We start from the raw sequence: 18,963 nt of genomic DNA on the forward strand, positions 1-18,963 counted from the left end.
GGGAAAGCAGAAGAGAGGAACAGAAGTTGCAACAGAGCTCCCCACACACCCATCTTGGGGGCCAGGGAAGTCTCTACTCCCCCCAGCGTCAGCATTTCAGCTCTAAGTACTGCCCCTCCCCCCATAATAAAGAAGGATCAGGTGGGAATGGGGGCCTCTGTGTCTAGAAAACAAACTTATATCCAACCCCAGAGACAAAACCACAGCTATGGAGGTCTGGACTTTGTTTTAGATGGAAAATACGGTTATTACCCCACATTCCCTCCCACAAAACACAGGGTCTGACGTAGGACTCTGTACTGCCCTGAGAGGAACAAGGCCCACTGGCGGTCCTCTCTTGAACAAAGAGATGCTGAACTTTCTATAAAGAGGACTAAGTATCTAAACAGGCAGAGCTTCCTAGTCAGATCACTTGTCAGTGGGACGATGTGTTTATGGCCTAAGTGAGCCCCAAATTAGCTAATTTCCTCTTGAATGAGTGAACCTGGAATAGAGAAGTGACTTTTTTTTTTTTTTTCCTGGTCTTTTTAGGGCCATACCCAAGGCATAGAGGTTCCCAGGCTAGGGGTCAAATTGGAGCTACATCTGCCGGCCACAGTCACAGCCACAGCAGCTCAAGATCCAAGCCACATCTGTGACCTATACCACAGCTCACGGCAACGCCGGATCCTTAACCCACTGGTTGAGGCCAGGGATCAAACCAACATCCTCATGGATACTAGTCAGGTTTATTATCACTGAGCCAGGATGGAAACTCTGGGAAGTGATAAATTATATGCGATTCCAACTATGTGCATGGTTGTTCTCTGGAAAATCATTAAAAGCCCAGTGAAATTAAGTGTTTGCATGTGTATTCTTCATCCCACACTATAAATTATAACTATACCTACATATCACAATACAATATTTGATCATTCCCTCACTCACTCATATCTTCTATGTACGGGTACTGTTCTAGGTTATGGAGATTCAAGCAGTGAATCAAACAGGTCAAAAGTCCACACTAACACAGGAGCTAACTTTCCGGTGAAGTGCTGTATCCACAAAGCCACGTGTACTCTGCTCTAGGGATATTTCAGGCATTTTCATGGTTAATTGTAGCAATCCATGATTTTGCCCTAGTGCGATACAAGAACCTAATATCTTCTAAAAGACGGACCTCTACCAAACCCATACACTAAAGATTCTGAGAGCCCCTAATCACTTGTTCCTCAATCCTAGTGCTGAGAACCCGGTCATGCAGATGGTTTGGTTTCTGGCCCAGCATCCTTCCCACTTTACACCGGACCAGGACCTGGGGACCCCCAGCAGGAGAAGAACTGGGATATACATTCATTTTCTCCATCCCCACTCCTTCCTTACCACCTCTTGGTTTGGTTACATAAAAGGATGCTGATTATTTTTTTGTTTGATTACATAAAAAGAAAGCTGATTTTTTTTTTTTTAACCTGTGAATGATTTATCATGTATTTTAAAAGGCCAGGAAGACTAAGACATTATACCATTAAACATGACACACTAAGTTTACTGCTATATTGTTCTCGCCTCGTCAACCCACTCTGCAGCTCACATGGCCCAGGTATCTGCAACTTAATCGGGAGCTCCAGTACCCTCAGCACAAAGTTCAGGCCATCGAAGTTTCCCTGTTAAAGGAAAGGGGAAGTTGGAGTTCCCATTATGGCGCAGTGGTTAAGGAATCCGACTAGGAACCATGAGGTTTCGGGTTCGATCCCTGGCCTTGCTTAGTGGGTTAAGGATCTGGCGTTGCTGTGAGCTGTGGTGTAGGTCACAGACGCAGCTCAGATCTGGCATTGCTGTGGCTCTGGTGTAGGCTGGCGGCCACAGCTCCGACTGGACCTGGGACTAGCCTGGGAACCTCCACAAGCCACGGGTACGGCCCTAGAAAAGACAAAAAAATAAAAAAATTTTAAAAATAAAGGAAAGGGGAAATTAACTGCACATGCCATGCACAGGGCCACTGAGGTCTACCTGGGGTCAGCAGAGCAAGGGACAGACAGCCTGTGGGCCAAAGCCAGCTAGTTCCTGTTGACGTAAATAAAGTTTTACTGGAACACGGCCATGCTCCTCTGTTGGCATTTTGTTGTGGCTGCAGAGTTGAGTAGTTGCTAAAAGCCACATGGCTCTCAAAGCTGAAATGTAAGTTCCTAGCTGCCTCTTTATAAGCCAAGTTTGCCCACCCTGGGACCACTAGCAAGTAGAGCTGAGGAGCTGTGCTCAACTGCTGAAGTGTAAACTAACCTCTCAAAGGCAAATGACAACTGGCAACACCTTACTCTACAGATCAAAAGCCAAAGGAACAGCAGAGACCCCAGCGGCTGGTCTGGACTCTTCTGAGTGTCCTGCCTTCTCCAGAGCACTCTGTTGCTGTTCCACAATGGAACTTGTCTTTTTAAGCGAATTAAATCTCCCATAGGTCATTTTTAGACCTGCAGATGAAGGATTTTAATTTATCTGCCTGGAAAAAACAAAAAAAAAAAAAAGCTTTGTGGAGGGCATGGTAGAGGACCTGTCTCTGAGTTCAATGCTCTCCCTCTGTGGGTCAGGAGCCCTCCTAATAGAAAGACCTCCTCACATGTGTTATACAAACACAGCCTGCGGAACCAAAAATAAAACCCGCACTGATGAAAGCCGGCATGTCGAGAGATAATTTTAGACTTAAATTTGAGAGATAATTTTAGACTTAATTTTAAGACAGTAGTAACAGTCTCACTGAAATTTAAAAACCACACCTCCCCAAATACCCAATCCCCTGGTGATTAAGCACAATCCTGCTTTAAAGGGCAACACATTCCAGTCCCTTCTACAAACCTCCTACCTCATCATCTCAGCTCCCAGGCCCCCGATGAAGACAGAGAAAAAGCATTCCTGAGTTCTAACGGGACCCCAAAGGTCAAAGGAGGGCAACCTAGGCTGACATCCCCATCTCCGAGGGTCCCTAAGGGAGTCCGGATTGTTTTGAACTTTTAAGCACAACCACGTGATGCGTAGCCTAACTCTGGGGGCTCCTTCTGCTTACACTTCCCACCTGAGGCCCAGTTCTCAAAGGACAACTGCCCTAAACCAACATCCTCTCATCTTTTTTTTGTTGTTGTTGTTGTTTTGTCTTTTTTCCTTTTTGCCTTCTCTAGGGCCGCTCTCACATCATATGGAGGTTCCCAGGCTAGGGGTCGAATCAGAACTGTTTGCTGCCAGCCTACGCCACAGCCACAGCAACGCCAGATCCAAGCCGCATCTGTGACCTACACCACAGCTCATGGCAATGCCGGATCCTTAACCCACTGAGCGAGGTCAGGGTTCGAACCCACAACCTCATAGTTCCTACTCGGATTCGTTAACCACTGCGCCACGACGGGAACTCCAACATCCTCTCATCTTGCACAAGGCTTGGCACTTGCATAGTCAGGAAAGGGGGGCGGGGAGGGAGAGGAAGGAAGGAAGAGAGGGAGGAATAGATTACCATGACTTAAAAGATTTTTTAAAACACAAACTCAGATTACAGTTGAACCACGTAACATGATCACCCTTTTAAACTCTCGTTATCAAGTATCAAGACTCGACAATTCCCAATATTTATATTTCCCACTCCCAGTGATGTGAGGCTACTGCTGTTATACGTTGTGCCATTTATCTGTTCCCTCTGACCCCGTTTGTATAATGACCGGGCTGTCCCCAACTCTAAGCCCTTGTCTGTCCTATTTATCTGCAGAGTGCTCCAAGGCCCTGTCTACAGACAGATGCTTAACAGATGCTTTTGATGATGACAGAAAAAAGGGTTAGGAAAACTTCAGTTCTCACAGCTTATCATCGTCCCCCTCCCACAGTCAGATGGATCCTGAAATGGAGATCCTGGTAATATCTGATGCCTCCTAAAAGCTTCTGGCTAACAGATCCTCCAGACCAAGAACAATAACTATTGTTTCTTGTCTTCTGGCTCCTGGCAAGCTCATTATTACTGGACAAGGATCAAACCTCTTTGTCTTTGGTTCTGACTCAAAAAGGCTCTCAGCAGGGTTTGCATTAGTTCAAATCACTGCCTGTGGAACAGAACTATTTCCCACCATCACTTTCCCTGCATTCACTGTGCATAGGAGGATGGGGCCTGAGCCACGAGAGAAGCAAAGGACCAGAGGGCTACAGAGACTCTGATTTCTCCACTTGCTATAGGTCTGGACAGAATTTAGACCTAAGATAAATCTGTTTGGAAACATGTGTTCCCAGAGGGATCCCAACTTGGAAGGGAGGGGACTCAGAAGATTTAAGAGGTGAAACCTCATTGCCAGCGTAACCCAGGAAACCTCCAATTGCCCACAGTGAGAACTTTCCCTCTGTGTTCCACAAAGTACTTGACGTTCAACGGCCCAGACCCACCTCCAACCTCAAAAACATAGTCAATTATATACTTGACACGTATAAGGTACAACAACAGTACAATGAACTCAGCTGAGACCTTTTGAAAAGCATCTTATCCCAGCTGGATAAAAAGAAAATATTCCGGAGTTCCCGTCGTGGCGCAGTGGTTAACGAATCCGACTAGGAACCATGAGGTTGCGGGTTCAGTCCCTGCCCTTGCTCAGTGGGTTAACGATCCGGCGTTGCCGTGAGCTGTGGTGTAGGTTGCAGACGCAGCTCAGATCTGGCATTGCTGTGGCTCTGGCGTAGGCCAGTGGCTACAGCTCCGATTTGACTCCTAGCCTGGGAATCTCCATATGCCGCGGGGAGAGGACCAAAGAAATAGCAAAAAGACAAAAAGAAAAGAAAAGAAAAGAAAAGAAAATATTCCAGAGTCAAAGAACTGAGTCGGCAAGACTTTTTTCTTCTGCACTAACTCAACACTTGTTCTAACACAAAAACATAAAAATCCAGCTGAGAATGGGGAGTTCTTCTCTGCAGAACTTCAAGGCACTATAGCAACACCTGATGCTAGGTCTCAGACACACGGTTCTCTTAATAGTCAACCAGTAAAGAACAAAGTCGAAACAAGAGCCAGACTGTCCAGCTTCAGCATGAGTACCTGTCATTTACGCTGGGACAAACTACATGGTGTCTGGGATCAAAGTGGAATATTTTTCACTGCTGCTGTCTGTTTGCTTTGAAAAGAGGGTCATGCCAAACACAGCTCGAAGACAGGTTCTATTTCACATGCAAAGCCACCGAATAAATAAATACTAGGACTTGTGGTTGCTCCTATTTTCTACTTCAGACAAACCATTGTCTCTGGAGCCCAGCTTCTGGCTCTCATGACAGGAAGGGGGCAGGTGTGGAAGAAAGCTGAGAAAGCTGCTGAGGGCCAGAGGTGGTAGCATTTCCAGAAGGAATACTTCTCCCTCATCACCCTGTTCAGAAGACAGATCAGGAATCAAGAGGAAGGATCAGTTTGCTAAGGCTCCCCCTGTTATTTTTGTGAACATCTGAGCAACAGCCAAACCTAGCTGTGCAGGCCAGAGAGGCACCCCGTGGCCAGAGGCCAGCAGTCCTGGGTCCTTACCCCTACCCTGCAGCTGAGGCAACATTTAACTCACTGCGCCTGGCTGGAGATCGAACCTGCGCTGGGGATCTGAGCTGCTGCAGCTGGATTCTTAACCCACTGTGCCACAGCAGAACTCCAGGAAAGCATTTTGGAATCTAAGTTGCTTCCAAGGAAAGTAGCTGTTGTGTTTATCCATAGTCGCTAGGCTGTGGGGACTCCAGAATTTGAAAATGGAGAAATAGAGGTAGCAAACTGCATTCTTAGGTCCCCCGTGGGATTATATCTGGAGAAAGAAGTCTGAAAGAAGTGAACACATGAAGCTGGGGACATGAGGACAGTTCAAGACTGCATAAGACAACTGGAAGATAACATCAAGGAGCTGGGTGGGGTTGAAACAGGATTGCCTGGAATGCAGAGTGGAAACCCAACAGGCTTATGACCTGTCTGAGGGAAGTATGTGGTCAGTACTGAACCTAGAAAAAAAGGGGGAGAACGGGTCCGTCTGGGTCCCCAGCACCACCCTGAGATGTGCCCCAACCAGCAGATACACACTTGGGAATAACCAAAGCCAGAAATGGATGCGCTGCTTCAGGGAGAGCAGGTGAAGGAGAAGGGCTCAGGTAAGAGATGACCACTTCAGAATTCCCACTGTGGCGCAGCGGAAATGAATCCGATTAGGAACCATGAGGATGCGGGTTCCATCCATGGCCTCGCTCAGTGGGTTAAGGATCCGGCGTTGCCGTGAGCCGTGGTGTAGGTCGCAGACATGGCTTGGATCTGGCATTGCTGTGGCTGTGGCATAGGCCGGCAGCTGTAACTCTGATTGGACCCCTAGACTGGGAACCTCCATATGTCACGGGTGCGGCCCTAAAAAGACGGAAGTCACAAAAAAATAAAAAATAAAAAAGAGATGACCACTGTATTGGGGGGGATAGATAACGAGATGTGGATGTGGCCTCTGGCTGAGGCTGACTATAAATAATCCTTCTTTATTTCATTTTCATCCATCTACTTCCTCATCATCTTATGTTAATACAGCTAACATACATCAATTTCCCATTACCGCATCCTCTCTAATGAACTGTGAAAACGACCAAGAAAAAGAAACCAAAAGATAATTTATATATCACCTCTGGGGAATGTGTTGAAAGAGACTGGATTTTCTGAATAAATAAGAGAAAAAAAATCATTGAAGCCCACCCTGCTTCTTGTGTTCCAAGGGCCTACACCCACAGCTGGCAGCCTCAACATGTATCCCCGTTCCCCTGCCCTGGCAAATTCATGCTAACAGTAGAAATTGTGATTAAAACACATCCTTAAGGAGTTCCCGTCATGGCTCAGTGATTAACGAACTAGACTAGCATCCATGAGGACGTGGGTTCCATCCCTGGCCTCGCTCAGTGGGTTAAGGATCCGGCGTTGCCGTGAGCTGAGGTGTAGGTCGCAGACGAAGCTCGGATCCCGAGTTGCTGTGGCTACGGTGTAGGCCAGCGGCTATAGCTCCGATTAGACTCCTAGCTGGGGAACCTCCATATGCTATGGGTGCAGCCCAAGAAAAAACAAAAATCGAATCAAATAAATAAAATAAAATACATCCTTAAGATTCTAGGGGTGTGGTGCTGAATGTAACTTGGGAATGTAACTGAAGGAGGGGCCAGATTTACATCCAATTCAGTTCAGTGTCCCATTTCCACCCCTCCTTCGTCCTGAAATTGAGGGGTCTGCTGATGTCAGTGGGTGGCCCAAAGCGATGAGGACATTTTCTAAACAGTTACCTGGATTAAAATGCCAGATACCAGCGTGCAAAGGGGAGACTACTTATGGCAGAGATGGGCTTCTGGGGCCCCAGCCTGGGGCTGCGTGCGAGTCTGCACAGCCTACTTGAGTTTCCACAGCCTCCCTGCTGCCTGCCACAAGGATGGGTAGGAAGCCTCAGGTCCATTTTGATACTCACTGCCTTTTCAGAAACGTGTGAACTCCAAAGAGTTGAAACTGCTTCAGGAGTTGCAAACCGAAATGCCTTTTCTCTGAGGGCAAGAATTAAGGGTAAATGTATGAGACCTGAGGTAAGTAAACATCTCGTGATGGGGCCTGTGGTGAGCTGTAGCACGCTCTTCTCAAGGCAGCCACATGCACCTTAAAACAAAACAAAAAACCAGAGTTCCCTGGTGTCTCAGTGGATTAAGGATCTGGCCAGGATCCCAGGCCAAGGAACTACCGTGTGCCACAGGCACAGCCAAAAAAAAAAAAAAAAAAAAAAAAGCCAAAATATAAAAACCTGAAATTAACACATCATTGTAAAACAACCATACTCCAATTTTAAAAAGAAAAAAAAAAATCTGCTGGCCAAAAAAGAGCCTGCAAGCCAATTTTCCAGTTCCTGGGCTAGATTTCCAGGCTCACATGAAATCTCTAGGTGGGGCCGTGGCTTATGACTTTGTGACCAGCTGGGCTTTTACCAAGTCCAGGGAGAGAATGGAATTCCAGAGCTGCTTTTAAGACACGGAGGAGAACTTTTTCTTTTAACGATTTTTTTAGGGGGAGGGGGCACCACACCCACAGCCTTGGACGTTCCAGGGCCAGTTATCCAACCCGTGCCACAGTTTCAACCTGTGCCACAGCTGGGGCAACACTGGATCCTTAACCTGCTGAGCCACACGGGAACTTTCTGGGAAAGCTCTTTTCATCCGACCAGAGGAACAATGCAATTTCCACATTACTACTCACAGGAAAACAAACCCAAATCCACCAGCAGAATAGTGTATAAAGCAAAACATGTTCCCAAAAGAGATTAAGTAAAATTACAAAGAAAATGTAACATCTTTTCAAACAAATGAAGGAACAAAACAAAAAAAAGATTGCTGTCAAAAACAAAGATTGTAGTAATTTCTCTCAGTACAAGGAGTAAGTCTTCAAAATACATTACAACAAATACATTACAACACCACCACCAACACCAGTCTTCCACCATGCAGAAGGTGTGTTTGGGGTCCGGGAAACAGAAAAAGCAAAGATACAGCCATCTCAGCACCCAAGTCAGCGAATCACAGCTGCCTGGGGACCAAGTGGAACACGAGATGGAGAAAATGGATCTAAGATGCTTCAGCTTAGGAAACTTTAGGGCTCTTCCTACCTCAGTGGCACACAGCTCAAGAGGAGAAGCCCGAGGGCCACAAAGGTCACCTGTCGTCCCTTTTCCAAGGCAGTCTTAGTCTTAGGAGCCCCTATTTCATGGGAAACAAGAAGAACCCTCCTATCTCCTCCCTCCTCAAATGCCTGTGCAGCCTCACGGGGTTGCCCACACCTCGAAGTATCATCACTGGTGTGGGTTCAATCCTGGTCTCGCTCAGTGGGTTAAGGATCCGGGTTGCCATGAGCTGTGGTGTAGGTCACAGATGCAGCTTGGGATCTGGCATTGCTGTGGCTCTGGCGTAGGCCGGTGGCTACAGCTCCAATTGGACACCTAGCCTGGGAACCTCCATATGCCACAGGTGAGGCCCTAAAATAGAAAAGAAAAGAAAAAATAAATAAATAAATAGTGTCATCATTGGCTTCCAAACAGAAGTCACATCTTGATTTCAGGAGGCTTAAATCAATCACCCATTTTGCTGCTGTAGTTTCACATTCCAAAACAGACTTTTAACACTCACAAGGCATCAAATATCTCAAGACTCTTCCTGCTGGAATCACACAGTTACTGACATCAGTGACCTGCAAAAGAACGGCTGGTACGTTCTGAGATGGGAAAAATGTTCCAGGAGGAGACAGAAATCACGCCCAACTCAACCAGCGCAGCAGAGCCCAAGGTCTCCTGGGAACGAGGAGCTTCCCGAGTGAGAACAGGCAGGACGGAGTCTGGCCCAGCCGCTCTTGGCAGCTCCCTCTCAAACTTTCTCACAGGCCACATCCTGAACCCGGGGCAAAAACTGAAAATAACTGAAAAGGGCCACCCTTGTGTTTTCAACCCATACGCCAAAGGCCCGCATGGACGGAGCCCTGTCCCCTGCCCATGAAGGCGAGGGTGCCGGGTGGGAGGCAATTACACACTCCTGCGTGAGCTGTTCCGAGGATGCGTGCTTTCCCCCACAGCATCACATCCTAGAACATTTCCACAGCCAACAAAGGGGAGGGGGTGGACCAGGCGTGCTCCCCACAAGGGACCTTTCAGAGCCCACCCTCAAGCTCAGCCTGAGAATGAAGTCAGCCTCTGTTCTATAGGCCGAGAAACAAGCTGACTTTGTGACCAGCTGGCTGGTCCCCTGTGAGGCCATAGAGATGGAAAAGGATTGGTTTCACCCACAGGGGCCTCACTCCCTGGGCACAAAGTCCAGCCAAACCATTTTTAAATAAGTCCATTCAGAGGACAGGCAGAGAAATATTCACAAGAGCCTCTGTGAGGCCTCAGGGTTGTCCCTTACCTGTCTCCCTCCCTCTGCTCCAACCCCAAATCACACTAACACACACCACTGCTGGGCTCACCTCCCTCAATAGCTCTGCCTGTTTCTATGATGACGGACTCCTGACGGACTCCTACCCAAGAATCGATCATGGCTTCCCATTTGCCATGAGACCAGGGCCAAAAGCCTCACCTTAGCACTGAAATTCCTGCAAGCCATTTACCTGGCCATGTCCCTTCTCTGTCCTACACATGCCTTGTCCTTGTGCTACCATGGAGCCTAGTCACTAAGAACTCAATCTGCCTGGGTTCAAATCTCAATTTCGCCACTTAGAGTTGAAGATCTTGGGCAAGGTGCTTCAGTGACCCAGTATGCTGGTTTTCTCATCTGTAGAGCAGGGATAACAGTAGGACTAGACGGCCTAGGTGAGTACCCTAGTGATGAACGGAGATGATACAGGTAAAATGCTTAGAATTTAAAAATCACCCAACAGATATTAGGGACTGAAATACTCATTATTATCATACAAGGTACTTCTTCCTTGAGGCCCTTCCCAGCAACACCAGTCAGTATCTTGTTTCTTTTCCTTCCTTCCTCCCTCCCTCTTCTCTCCTCTCTTTCTTCTAAAAACCTCCTGTTTCTGAAATGTTCTATGAACATCAGAAATCACAGACGCTGGCTGGAGCTGTTAGGGACTATTCCATGGGACAGATGATTTTAACACTGTTCAATCACTGAAATTATCATAAAACCCATATCTTAAAATATGCCCTGTGGCTGCCAAATTTACCCTTACCTCCAGTAATGATGTTTTTGATGGGTTTATACTTCCTCCAGCACTTCATGCATCCTTTCAAATGGCAACTAATTTCTACCTGGTTTTACACCTCAGAAGACTTTATACTTGTTTTCTGGTTTATAAATTCTTTTTCCCACAAATGTGAATGCCCCAAAGCTCCCATGGCAGGACCTTCCTGAGCAGAGATCCACTGTTTAGAGCATCAGAGGAAAATCTAAATTTCACAGATTTTGACAGGAGTTCTATTATCTTCCAGACCATACAACCACAGTTATAAAAGCCTTACCCAACAGAAAGCCTCAAAGGGCCTACTTTAACTAATGGATAAGAAGCTAGCAAGTGCTTCAAAGAAAATGGTTGTTCTCAAGCCCTTGAAGCAGCTTCAGCCAAAGTTGGGAGAACAAACACTTCCTCGGGAGTTGCTTCTGGGGGTCCACCCCCACGGCTCCAGGAGGGCCCGCCCTGACCTCGCCCCTCCTCCCCCTGCCAGGCCCCAGTGGGGGTAAGTGCTGAGCACTGAGTCTGTAGGGCAAATGGGGTTTGGCTGGACTTTCTTCCCCCGATTTCCTTCTGAGGAGAGTGGCCCCCAGGAATACCCGCAGCTCTTCCTAGCAAACTGGGCCTGTGCAGAGGACACATCCCCTGGCCTGGGTGGGGTCCCCAGGTGGGGTAAGTCTGACTCATTTGGGGATGCAGTAATAGGACGCCCGCATCCTTGCAGATACAAGTCAGGCCATCTTTCATCAGTGTTATGGGGGATAAAGGTGATGTCTGGCAACTACTGCTGACACTGCAGTCTTTTTGTCAATTTGTTCAGAACCTGGGAGGAGAAGGATGATGTTATTTATTGGGCTCCCTACGAATCCCAGCACATCCCCCCATAATCAGGCCTCATATGGGGAAATTCCTGAAAAAAGTCCTATTTGTGTCTCTATCAGCATCGTGTACCTAGTTTGCCTCTGCACACTCTGCCCAGGAAATGGCTGGAAGTCCATCTCTCATCCCTGAAGACGCCCTCCCTGCAACTGACATGGCCAGAAAAGTAAAGCTTGCCCTATAGCCTACTCCTCACACTACTGCGGGGTTATCGAGGCTTCATCTTATTTCCCATTCAGGCCACATAAGTGTTTACATAACTGCTCCCTGAAACACTGGAAGCCATCCATGGGAATTCCCGTTGTGGCTCAGCGGTTAATGAACCCAGCTAGGATCCATGAGGATGCAGTTTCGATCCCTGGCCTCGCTCAGTGGGTTAAGGATCCAGGGTTGCCGTGAGCTGTGGTGTAAGTCGCAGATGCAGCTCAGATCCCAAGTTGCTGTGGCTGTGATGTAGGCTGGCAGCCACAGTTCCGATTGGACCCCTAGCCTGGGAACCTCCATATGTCACAGGTGCAGCCCTAAATTGGACAAAAAAAAAAAAAAAAAAAAAACACTGGAAGCCATCCTTAGGACAGGGGAAATGTACAAGTCTACAAGGAAGGACTACACATTCATTCAGGAACAGCCATCAACAAGGCTAAGACAACATACACCATCTTCTCCACCAAAAGTATCAGACGGCTTCTGTCCTACCACTAAAGATCAGGATGGTGAAGGGTTTGCCCGCTTGGCAGGAAAGCAATGAAGAGGCTTCAGGAAGATTCAGGGCAAGCGGGTATAACCCAGAACCGCACTGTCCCCTGAACTGAGTGTTTTCCAGACACCCCCACCAAGCGCCAGGAGTGGGAAGAGCTGAAGAGGTGACTCACACGCTCCCGCATCTCGTTGGCCACGGTGTTGGACATCATGATGCAGCAGAGGATGACGACCAGGATGAAGTACAGCGCGTACATGAAGCGGGTGCTCCGGGACTGGCGGATCTTGGGGCAGCAGCCGCAGCAGAAGGAGCAGCCAGCGTTCCCACAGCAGCAGGCCAACTAGAGAAGGAACACAAACACCCTGAGAGCTGCCCTACAAACCCACTGACCCCCGACCTTTGAGTGCCGAGCGGCCATTCTTCTGAGGCGTCCTGCCCACAGAACATGCTTGGACCACTGAGTGTGTGAACAAAGCTTTTGCCAGAATTGGCCTGATACGGTCTTTAATAGACGTGAGGGCTTGGAAGATGCGCAATAATTAAACAGAAAAGGCACACTTCACCTGAAGCCCTGTGATCACTCTTAGACAAAATCAATTAGTGAAGAGCCAGAGAAGAAGCCAAGAACGAGAACAAGGACTACGTGAAGTAGGGACGATGTGAAAACTAAGAATCTGGGCTCAAGAAGGGGACCTGTCAAAATCCACCAGCCAAAGAAGGAACTGCATGGCGATAGGGAGGGAAGGGGGTAACTTAAGCACAAAAGGTACAAGTGCCTCTTACCATAAGCATTGCTGAGCAGAGCTTCACACCCCTAAGGGGAGGCATTAGGCTAATGAATGAGGCATGACTAGACTTGAATGGTCAACGCAACTGGACATAACTTGGGAATATTAAATAAGGATTAAGTTTTCAGGCTTGGGGCTGGTGTTAATTTTTTTTCTTGAAGCGTTCACATTTTTTAAGTTTTAGGGTTATAATAAAATTGAGAGGAAAGCATAGCTATTTCCCATATGCCCCCACCCACTCATCCATATGCACAGCCTCCCCCATTATCTTTCTTCTACTTTTTTGGGTAACACTTTAACAATTATATACATATGTACAACCATCATCACAACCGAATTTTAGAACACTTCTGTCCCAAAACCCCAGTCCATTCCTTCCTCCCCGACCAGTCCCCTTTGGTAACTATGGGTTTTTCAAAATCAGTGAGTCTGTTTCTGTTCTGCAAATAAGTTCATGTGTATCCCTTTTTTTTTTTGATTCCACATATAAGTGATAGCATATGATGTTTGTCTCTCACTGTCTAACTTCACTTAGTGTGATAATTTCTAGGTCTATCCACATGACTGCAAATGCCATTATTTCATTCTTTTTTAGGGCTGAGTAACAGTTCCTTGTATATATGTACCACATCTTCTTTATCATGCCTCTCCTTTTTTCTTTTTTTGGCCCACGGCATATGGAGTTCCCGGGCCAGGGATCAAATCCAAGCCATAGTTGTGACCTATGCTACGGTAGCAGCAACACCGGATCCCTAACCCACTGGGCAGGGCCAGGAATCGAACCTGTGTCCCAGCGCTCCAGAGATGCAACCAATCCTGTTGCAGGAACTCCACCTCCCCCATTATTAACATGTCACCAGAATTTTTTTTTTTTTTTAACCAAGGACGAACCTGCACAGGCACATCATAATCACACCATATCCGTGATTTAGTTAATTAAATCTTGGTGTCGAACATTCAAAGGGTTCAGATAAATGTGCCAGGACACATATCCATCATTATAGTATCACAGTATTTTCAATGAACTGAAAAGAAACTAGATCTTTAGTAAAGCACAGGGCAACAGAACACGCTGTTGTGAAAAGCTCAGTGTGCTCAGCCTGCCTGGGTTTGGCGCCTGGCTTTGCCACCTACTAGCAATGAACCACGAGCAAGTCGTTTATTTTTCAAGACTCAGACGCCTCATTTATTAAAGTGAGGGTGGTGACAGTACTTAGTGTACTTGGTGATTTCTTGCACAACCTAATCAGACATACCTGGTGTAAGGGAGGGATTTCTGTTTAACAAATAGGAAATTCTACAAGAGATTACCATAAACTACAAATAACAACCAAATCTACATGTATTAACACTACATATACAACCTACACCCCAACAATTCAATCTTTTGATAATGCGTTGGCAGAAAGTGCAGGGCTTTGCCTGGCTTCAAAAGAAGCATCAAATAGAAACATCACTTACAGTAAGAAGACATCACAGGTATAAGATCACAGGCTGTAACTATAAGGACATCACGACCAATCTTGGAAACAACTGCATTTCCTGAGTTACTGTGTCTGCTTCAGGAAACTGCCACTGTCTGAGCCCTTTTGTCATTCCGTACTATGGCATTACCTAACATTTCTGCTCATGTACTCTTCTCTCCATCTTGCATTCAGTTTTTCTAAGCCATTTACCTCGAGCCTCTTCTCACCTCCTGAGGCTGGGCCTCTGCTTTGCCAGACAAGCTGTTCTACTGGGCTGAGCGAACACATCACACAAGTGAGATCCTAACACTGCTGCCTGTGTGGTGTTTTTATAGGCCACCTTCTTTTACGACTCACTCATCCATATTCTCTGTCCCTGATTTTACAGATCCCTTTCTGCTCAGATGCCCCGATTTTCCTTTCCTTTCCCTCTGGCGCTCCCTCTTCTCCCCTCCCACTGGCTTCGCTGGCTTCTCTCCCAGGCCTGCCTCCCTCCTCCTCTGCCTCCCAAATTCTTTCCCAACTGCCTCACTTGCTGGCTGCTAACTCTTGAAGCTCTTAGATAATCAGTTTTACTGTACTTCTAACTCAAATGTGATAAAAATATGTACCCTACTTGGAAAAAGAAATATTTAGAAGCAGTTGATGTGTCATCCAGGAGAGAACTTAACCCACAGCAAAACCAACATTTAAACTTACTATCTCCACAGAGGGGGAAAAATGAAACAAGATACATACATCACGCGAGCCCAACTGGCCATTTAATGACAAACAGAGACAAAGGAATGTGATTATGGAAAATGTGAACAGAAAATCATATTGGTTTAATCCTATCCTATCATTAAAGTTATGTATCATTGCATGGATCTAATTTTTTAACCTCTCCTGCTTGCTCCCATTCGCTCTACACAGTGCTATGGTATTTGTGTGTGTGTGTATACATATATATATAGGTGTGTACATATACACATATGCCTAATGCTAGAATCAAACAGCAGGTCTCTACGAGCCTAAAAGTTATTTATCAAAGCAAATACATCAATCACCAAGAGCACAAGTGCATTATCTTCAGCTAAACATTGATATGGAAATGGAAATTCAAAACAGCATCCATACAAGCAATGTTATGTTAGCATAGATGAAAATCTCCCAGCCCTGCTGACTTATCATTTCTTTCCACAAGAGCATAATTTAGAAGAAAATAGGTTTACCTTTTATTCCCTGTCACAAAGCTTTACTACTCTGACCATGTCACTCCCCTAATCTTCACCTTCAAAACTGGAAAAATAACTCTTCACCAGCCTAACTTCTGCAGCTGTCACAAGCTTGGAAAGAAGTACCTGAATCTTGTTACCCTGGGGCTCCAGAGGACCTAAACATTTTCCTGAAGGAGTCAACGTATAAAAAAACAAATGCAGAATGTACAATACACCAAGAGTGAACCCTAATGTACACTACGACTTGGGATGATAACGATGCATCCGATGCATCCGTGTAGGTTCCCTGGTTGTAACAAATGTAACCTCTGGTCAGGGGTGTGGAGAGTGGGGGAGGCTGGGGGTGGTCAGGGGACAGATATGGGAATCTCCATACCTTCCTCTCAATTTTGCTATGAACCTAAAACATCTCTTAAAATATAAAGTCTTGGAGTTCCCGTCGTGGTGCAGTGGTTAACGAATCCGACTAGGAACCATGAGGTTGCGGGTTCGGCCCCTGCCCTTGCTCAGTGGGTTAACGATCCGGCGTTGCCGTGAGCTGTGGTGTAGGTTGCAGAAACGGCTCGGATCCCGCATTGCTGTGGCTCAGGCGTAGGCCAGTGGCTTCAGCTCCGATTCAACCCCTAGCCTGGGAACCTCCATATGCCGTGGGAGCGGCCCAAGAAATAGCAACAACAACAACAACAACAAAAGACAAAAAATATATATATATATATAAAGTCTTGGGATTTCCCATCATGGTTCAGCGAAAACAAATTTGACGAGCATCCATGAGGACTCAGGTTCAATCCCCAGCCTTGCTCAGTGGGTTAAGGATCTGGGGTTGCCGTGAGCTATGGCGTAGGTCGAAGACTCAGCTTGGATCTGGCGTGGCTGTGGCTGTGGCATAGGCTAGCAGCTATTGCTTCGATTTGACCCTTAGCCTGGGAACCTCCATTATGCCACAGGGTATGGCCCTAAAAAATAAAAAGCAAAAAATATAAATAAATAAAGTCTTATCAAAAAAAAAAAAAAATCAGTGGAGTTCCCATTGTAGCTAGCAGTAAGGAACCCAACTAGTATCCATGAGGACTCGGGGTTCAATTCCTGTGCTGGCTCAGTGGGTTACAGATCCAGTGTTGCTGCGAACTGTGGTGTGGGTCGCAGACATGGCTTGGATCCGGTGTTGCTGTGGCTCTGGCATAGGCCAGCAGCTGTAGCTCTGATTTGACCCCTAGCCTAGGAACTTCTAGATGCCACAGGCAATGCCCTAAAAGACATAAAACGAACAAACAACATATTAATAAAATGTGCCCATTAATGGCTCAATGAATGGATGCTGAGTGAATGATATACGATTCAGTGGTAATAGCAATACTGCTCAAATAAAAGGGCTGGCAATCCCACTCCCACTCCACAAGGCCAAGAACACAAGTGTCGTGCTGCACTCTGAATTTCTCATACCCAAATGCTATCACAAAGAGTTAATTATATAGGTTTTGTTTGTGTTTTTCTTTTTTTCCTAGGGCCACACTTGTAATATATGTAAGTTCCCGGACTAGGGGTTGAATTTGAGCTGTAGCTGCTGGTCTACGCCACAGCCACAGCCACACCAGATCCAAGCCTTGTCTCAGACCTATATCACAGCTCACAGCAACACTGGATACTTAACCCACTGAGTGAGGCCAGGGATCAAACCCTAGTCCTCATGGATACTAGTCGGGCTGGTTACCACTGAGCCACAATGACAATTCCTATAGGGCTTTAATTTGCAGATACTGCACACAATCTTTTGCCACAAGAAAGTAATATTCAAGGGGGGGACCCAAGACAATCCCTTTGGGGGTGATGCTTGCAATTCTTCTAGAAGTTCATCCTGCACGTAAACTTACACAAGGGCACAGAGATTTACATAACAAGGTTGTTTGTTAAAAGCATAAAAACTTTAAAAAAAATTTTTTTTCTTTTTTTTTTTCTGGCTACATCTGTGGCATGAGGAAGATTCCAGGTCAGGGACTGAACCTGCGCCCCAGCGGTGACCTGAGCTACTGCAGTGACCTGCCAGATCCTTAACCCGCTGAGCCACAATTTGTGAGAACTTCTAAAAACAATCTTATTCTCCAGCTACACAGGGACTGAATAAATGAATTATGGACTAAATATACCACAGGATATAATTTAAAAGAATAAGTCAACATTGGAGTTCCCGTCGTGGTGCAGTGGTTAATGAATCCAACTAGGAACCATGAGGTTGCAGGTTTGATCCCTGGCCTTGCTCGGTGGGTTAAGGATCCGGTGTTGCCAGGAGCTGTGGTGTAGGTTGCAGACAAGGCTCGGATCCCATGTTGCTGTGGCTCTGGCGTGGGCCGGTGGCTACAGCTCCGATTCAACCCCTAGCCTGGGAATCTCCATGTGCCATGGGAAGCAGCCCTAGAAAAGACAAAAAAACAAAACAAAACAAAAGAATAAGTCAACATTATGGGCATCCCTACTCTCCCCCATCCCATCCATATGTTGTCGTCCTAACCCCTATACCTCAATCTAATGTGACTGTATTTGGCCAGAGGGCCCTTAACAAGGTAGTGAAGGTTAAATAAGGTCATTGGGGTGAGCCCTAATCCAACACCACTGGTGTCCTTGTAAGAAGAGATTAAGATACAGACACCTAGAGAAAGACGACCATGTGAAGACACAGGAAGAAGTCAGCCCTATGTGAGTTAAGGAGAGAACACTCAAAGGAGACCAACCCTTCCTACTCCTTGATCTTGGACTTCCGACCCCCAGATCTGTGAGAAATTCAATTTCTGTTGCTTAAACCTCCCAGCCTGCAGTACCTGGCTATGACGGCTCCAGCAAGCTAACAGTCAGGTGTAAAACTGATATTTTACACTTATGCATATGTGTATGTGTGTGTGTGTGGATACAAAGACTATTGACATCGATTATCTGAAGAGTGCGCCTAGATGTGGGCAGGACAGTAAGACAGCAACGTCTCACTGTTCTGCTCTCTTGTCTGGGTTTTGACCATGTGCATGCATTACTCTCATGATTAAAAAAAGAAAACTGGAGCTCCCGTCGTGGCGCAGTGGTTAATGAATCCAACTAGGAACCATGAGGTTACGGGTTCGATCCCTGCCCTTGCTCAGTGGGTCAAGGTTCCGGCGTTGCCGTGAGCTGTGGTGTAGGTGGCAGACGTGGCTCGGATCCTGCGTTGCTGTGGCTCTGGCGTAGGCTGGCAGCTACAGCTCTGATT

General features: G+C 46.6%; 1 protein-coding gene across 1 annotated transcript in view; it reads right to left on the reverse strand.

Moving 5' to 3' along the window:
- Positions 1–18,963, reverse strand: part of SERINC5 (serine incorporator 5) — a 117,692-nt gene that overhangs the window by 44,451 nt on the left and 54,278 nt on the right. Inside the window, exon 2 of the mRNA XM_047778190.1 lies at positions 12,433–12,600. Coding sequence (XP_047634146.1) covers positions 12,433–12,600 — 168 coding nt within the window. The remainder of the gene's footprint in view (positions 1–12,432; positions 12,601–18,963) is intronic.

Source organism: Phacochoerus africanus, chromosome 4 (genome assembly GCF_016906955.1).
Source record: "Phacochoerus africanus isolate WHEZ1 chromosome 4, ROS_Pafr_v1, whole genome shotgun sequence".
NCBI lineage: Eukaryota > Metazoa > Chordata > Mammalia > Artiodactyla > Suidae > Phacochoerus > Phacochoerus africanus.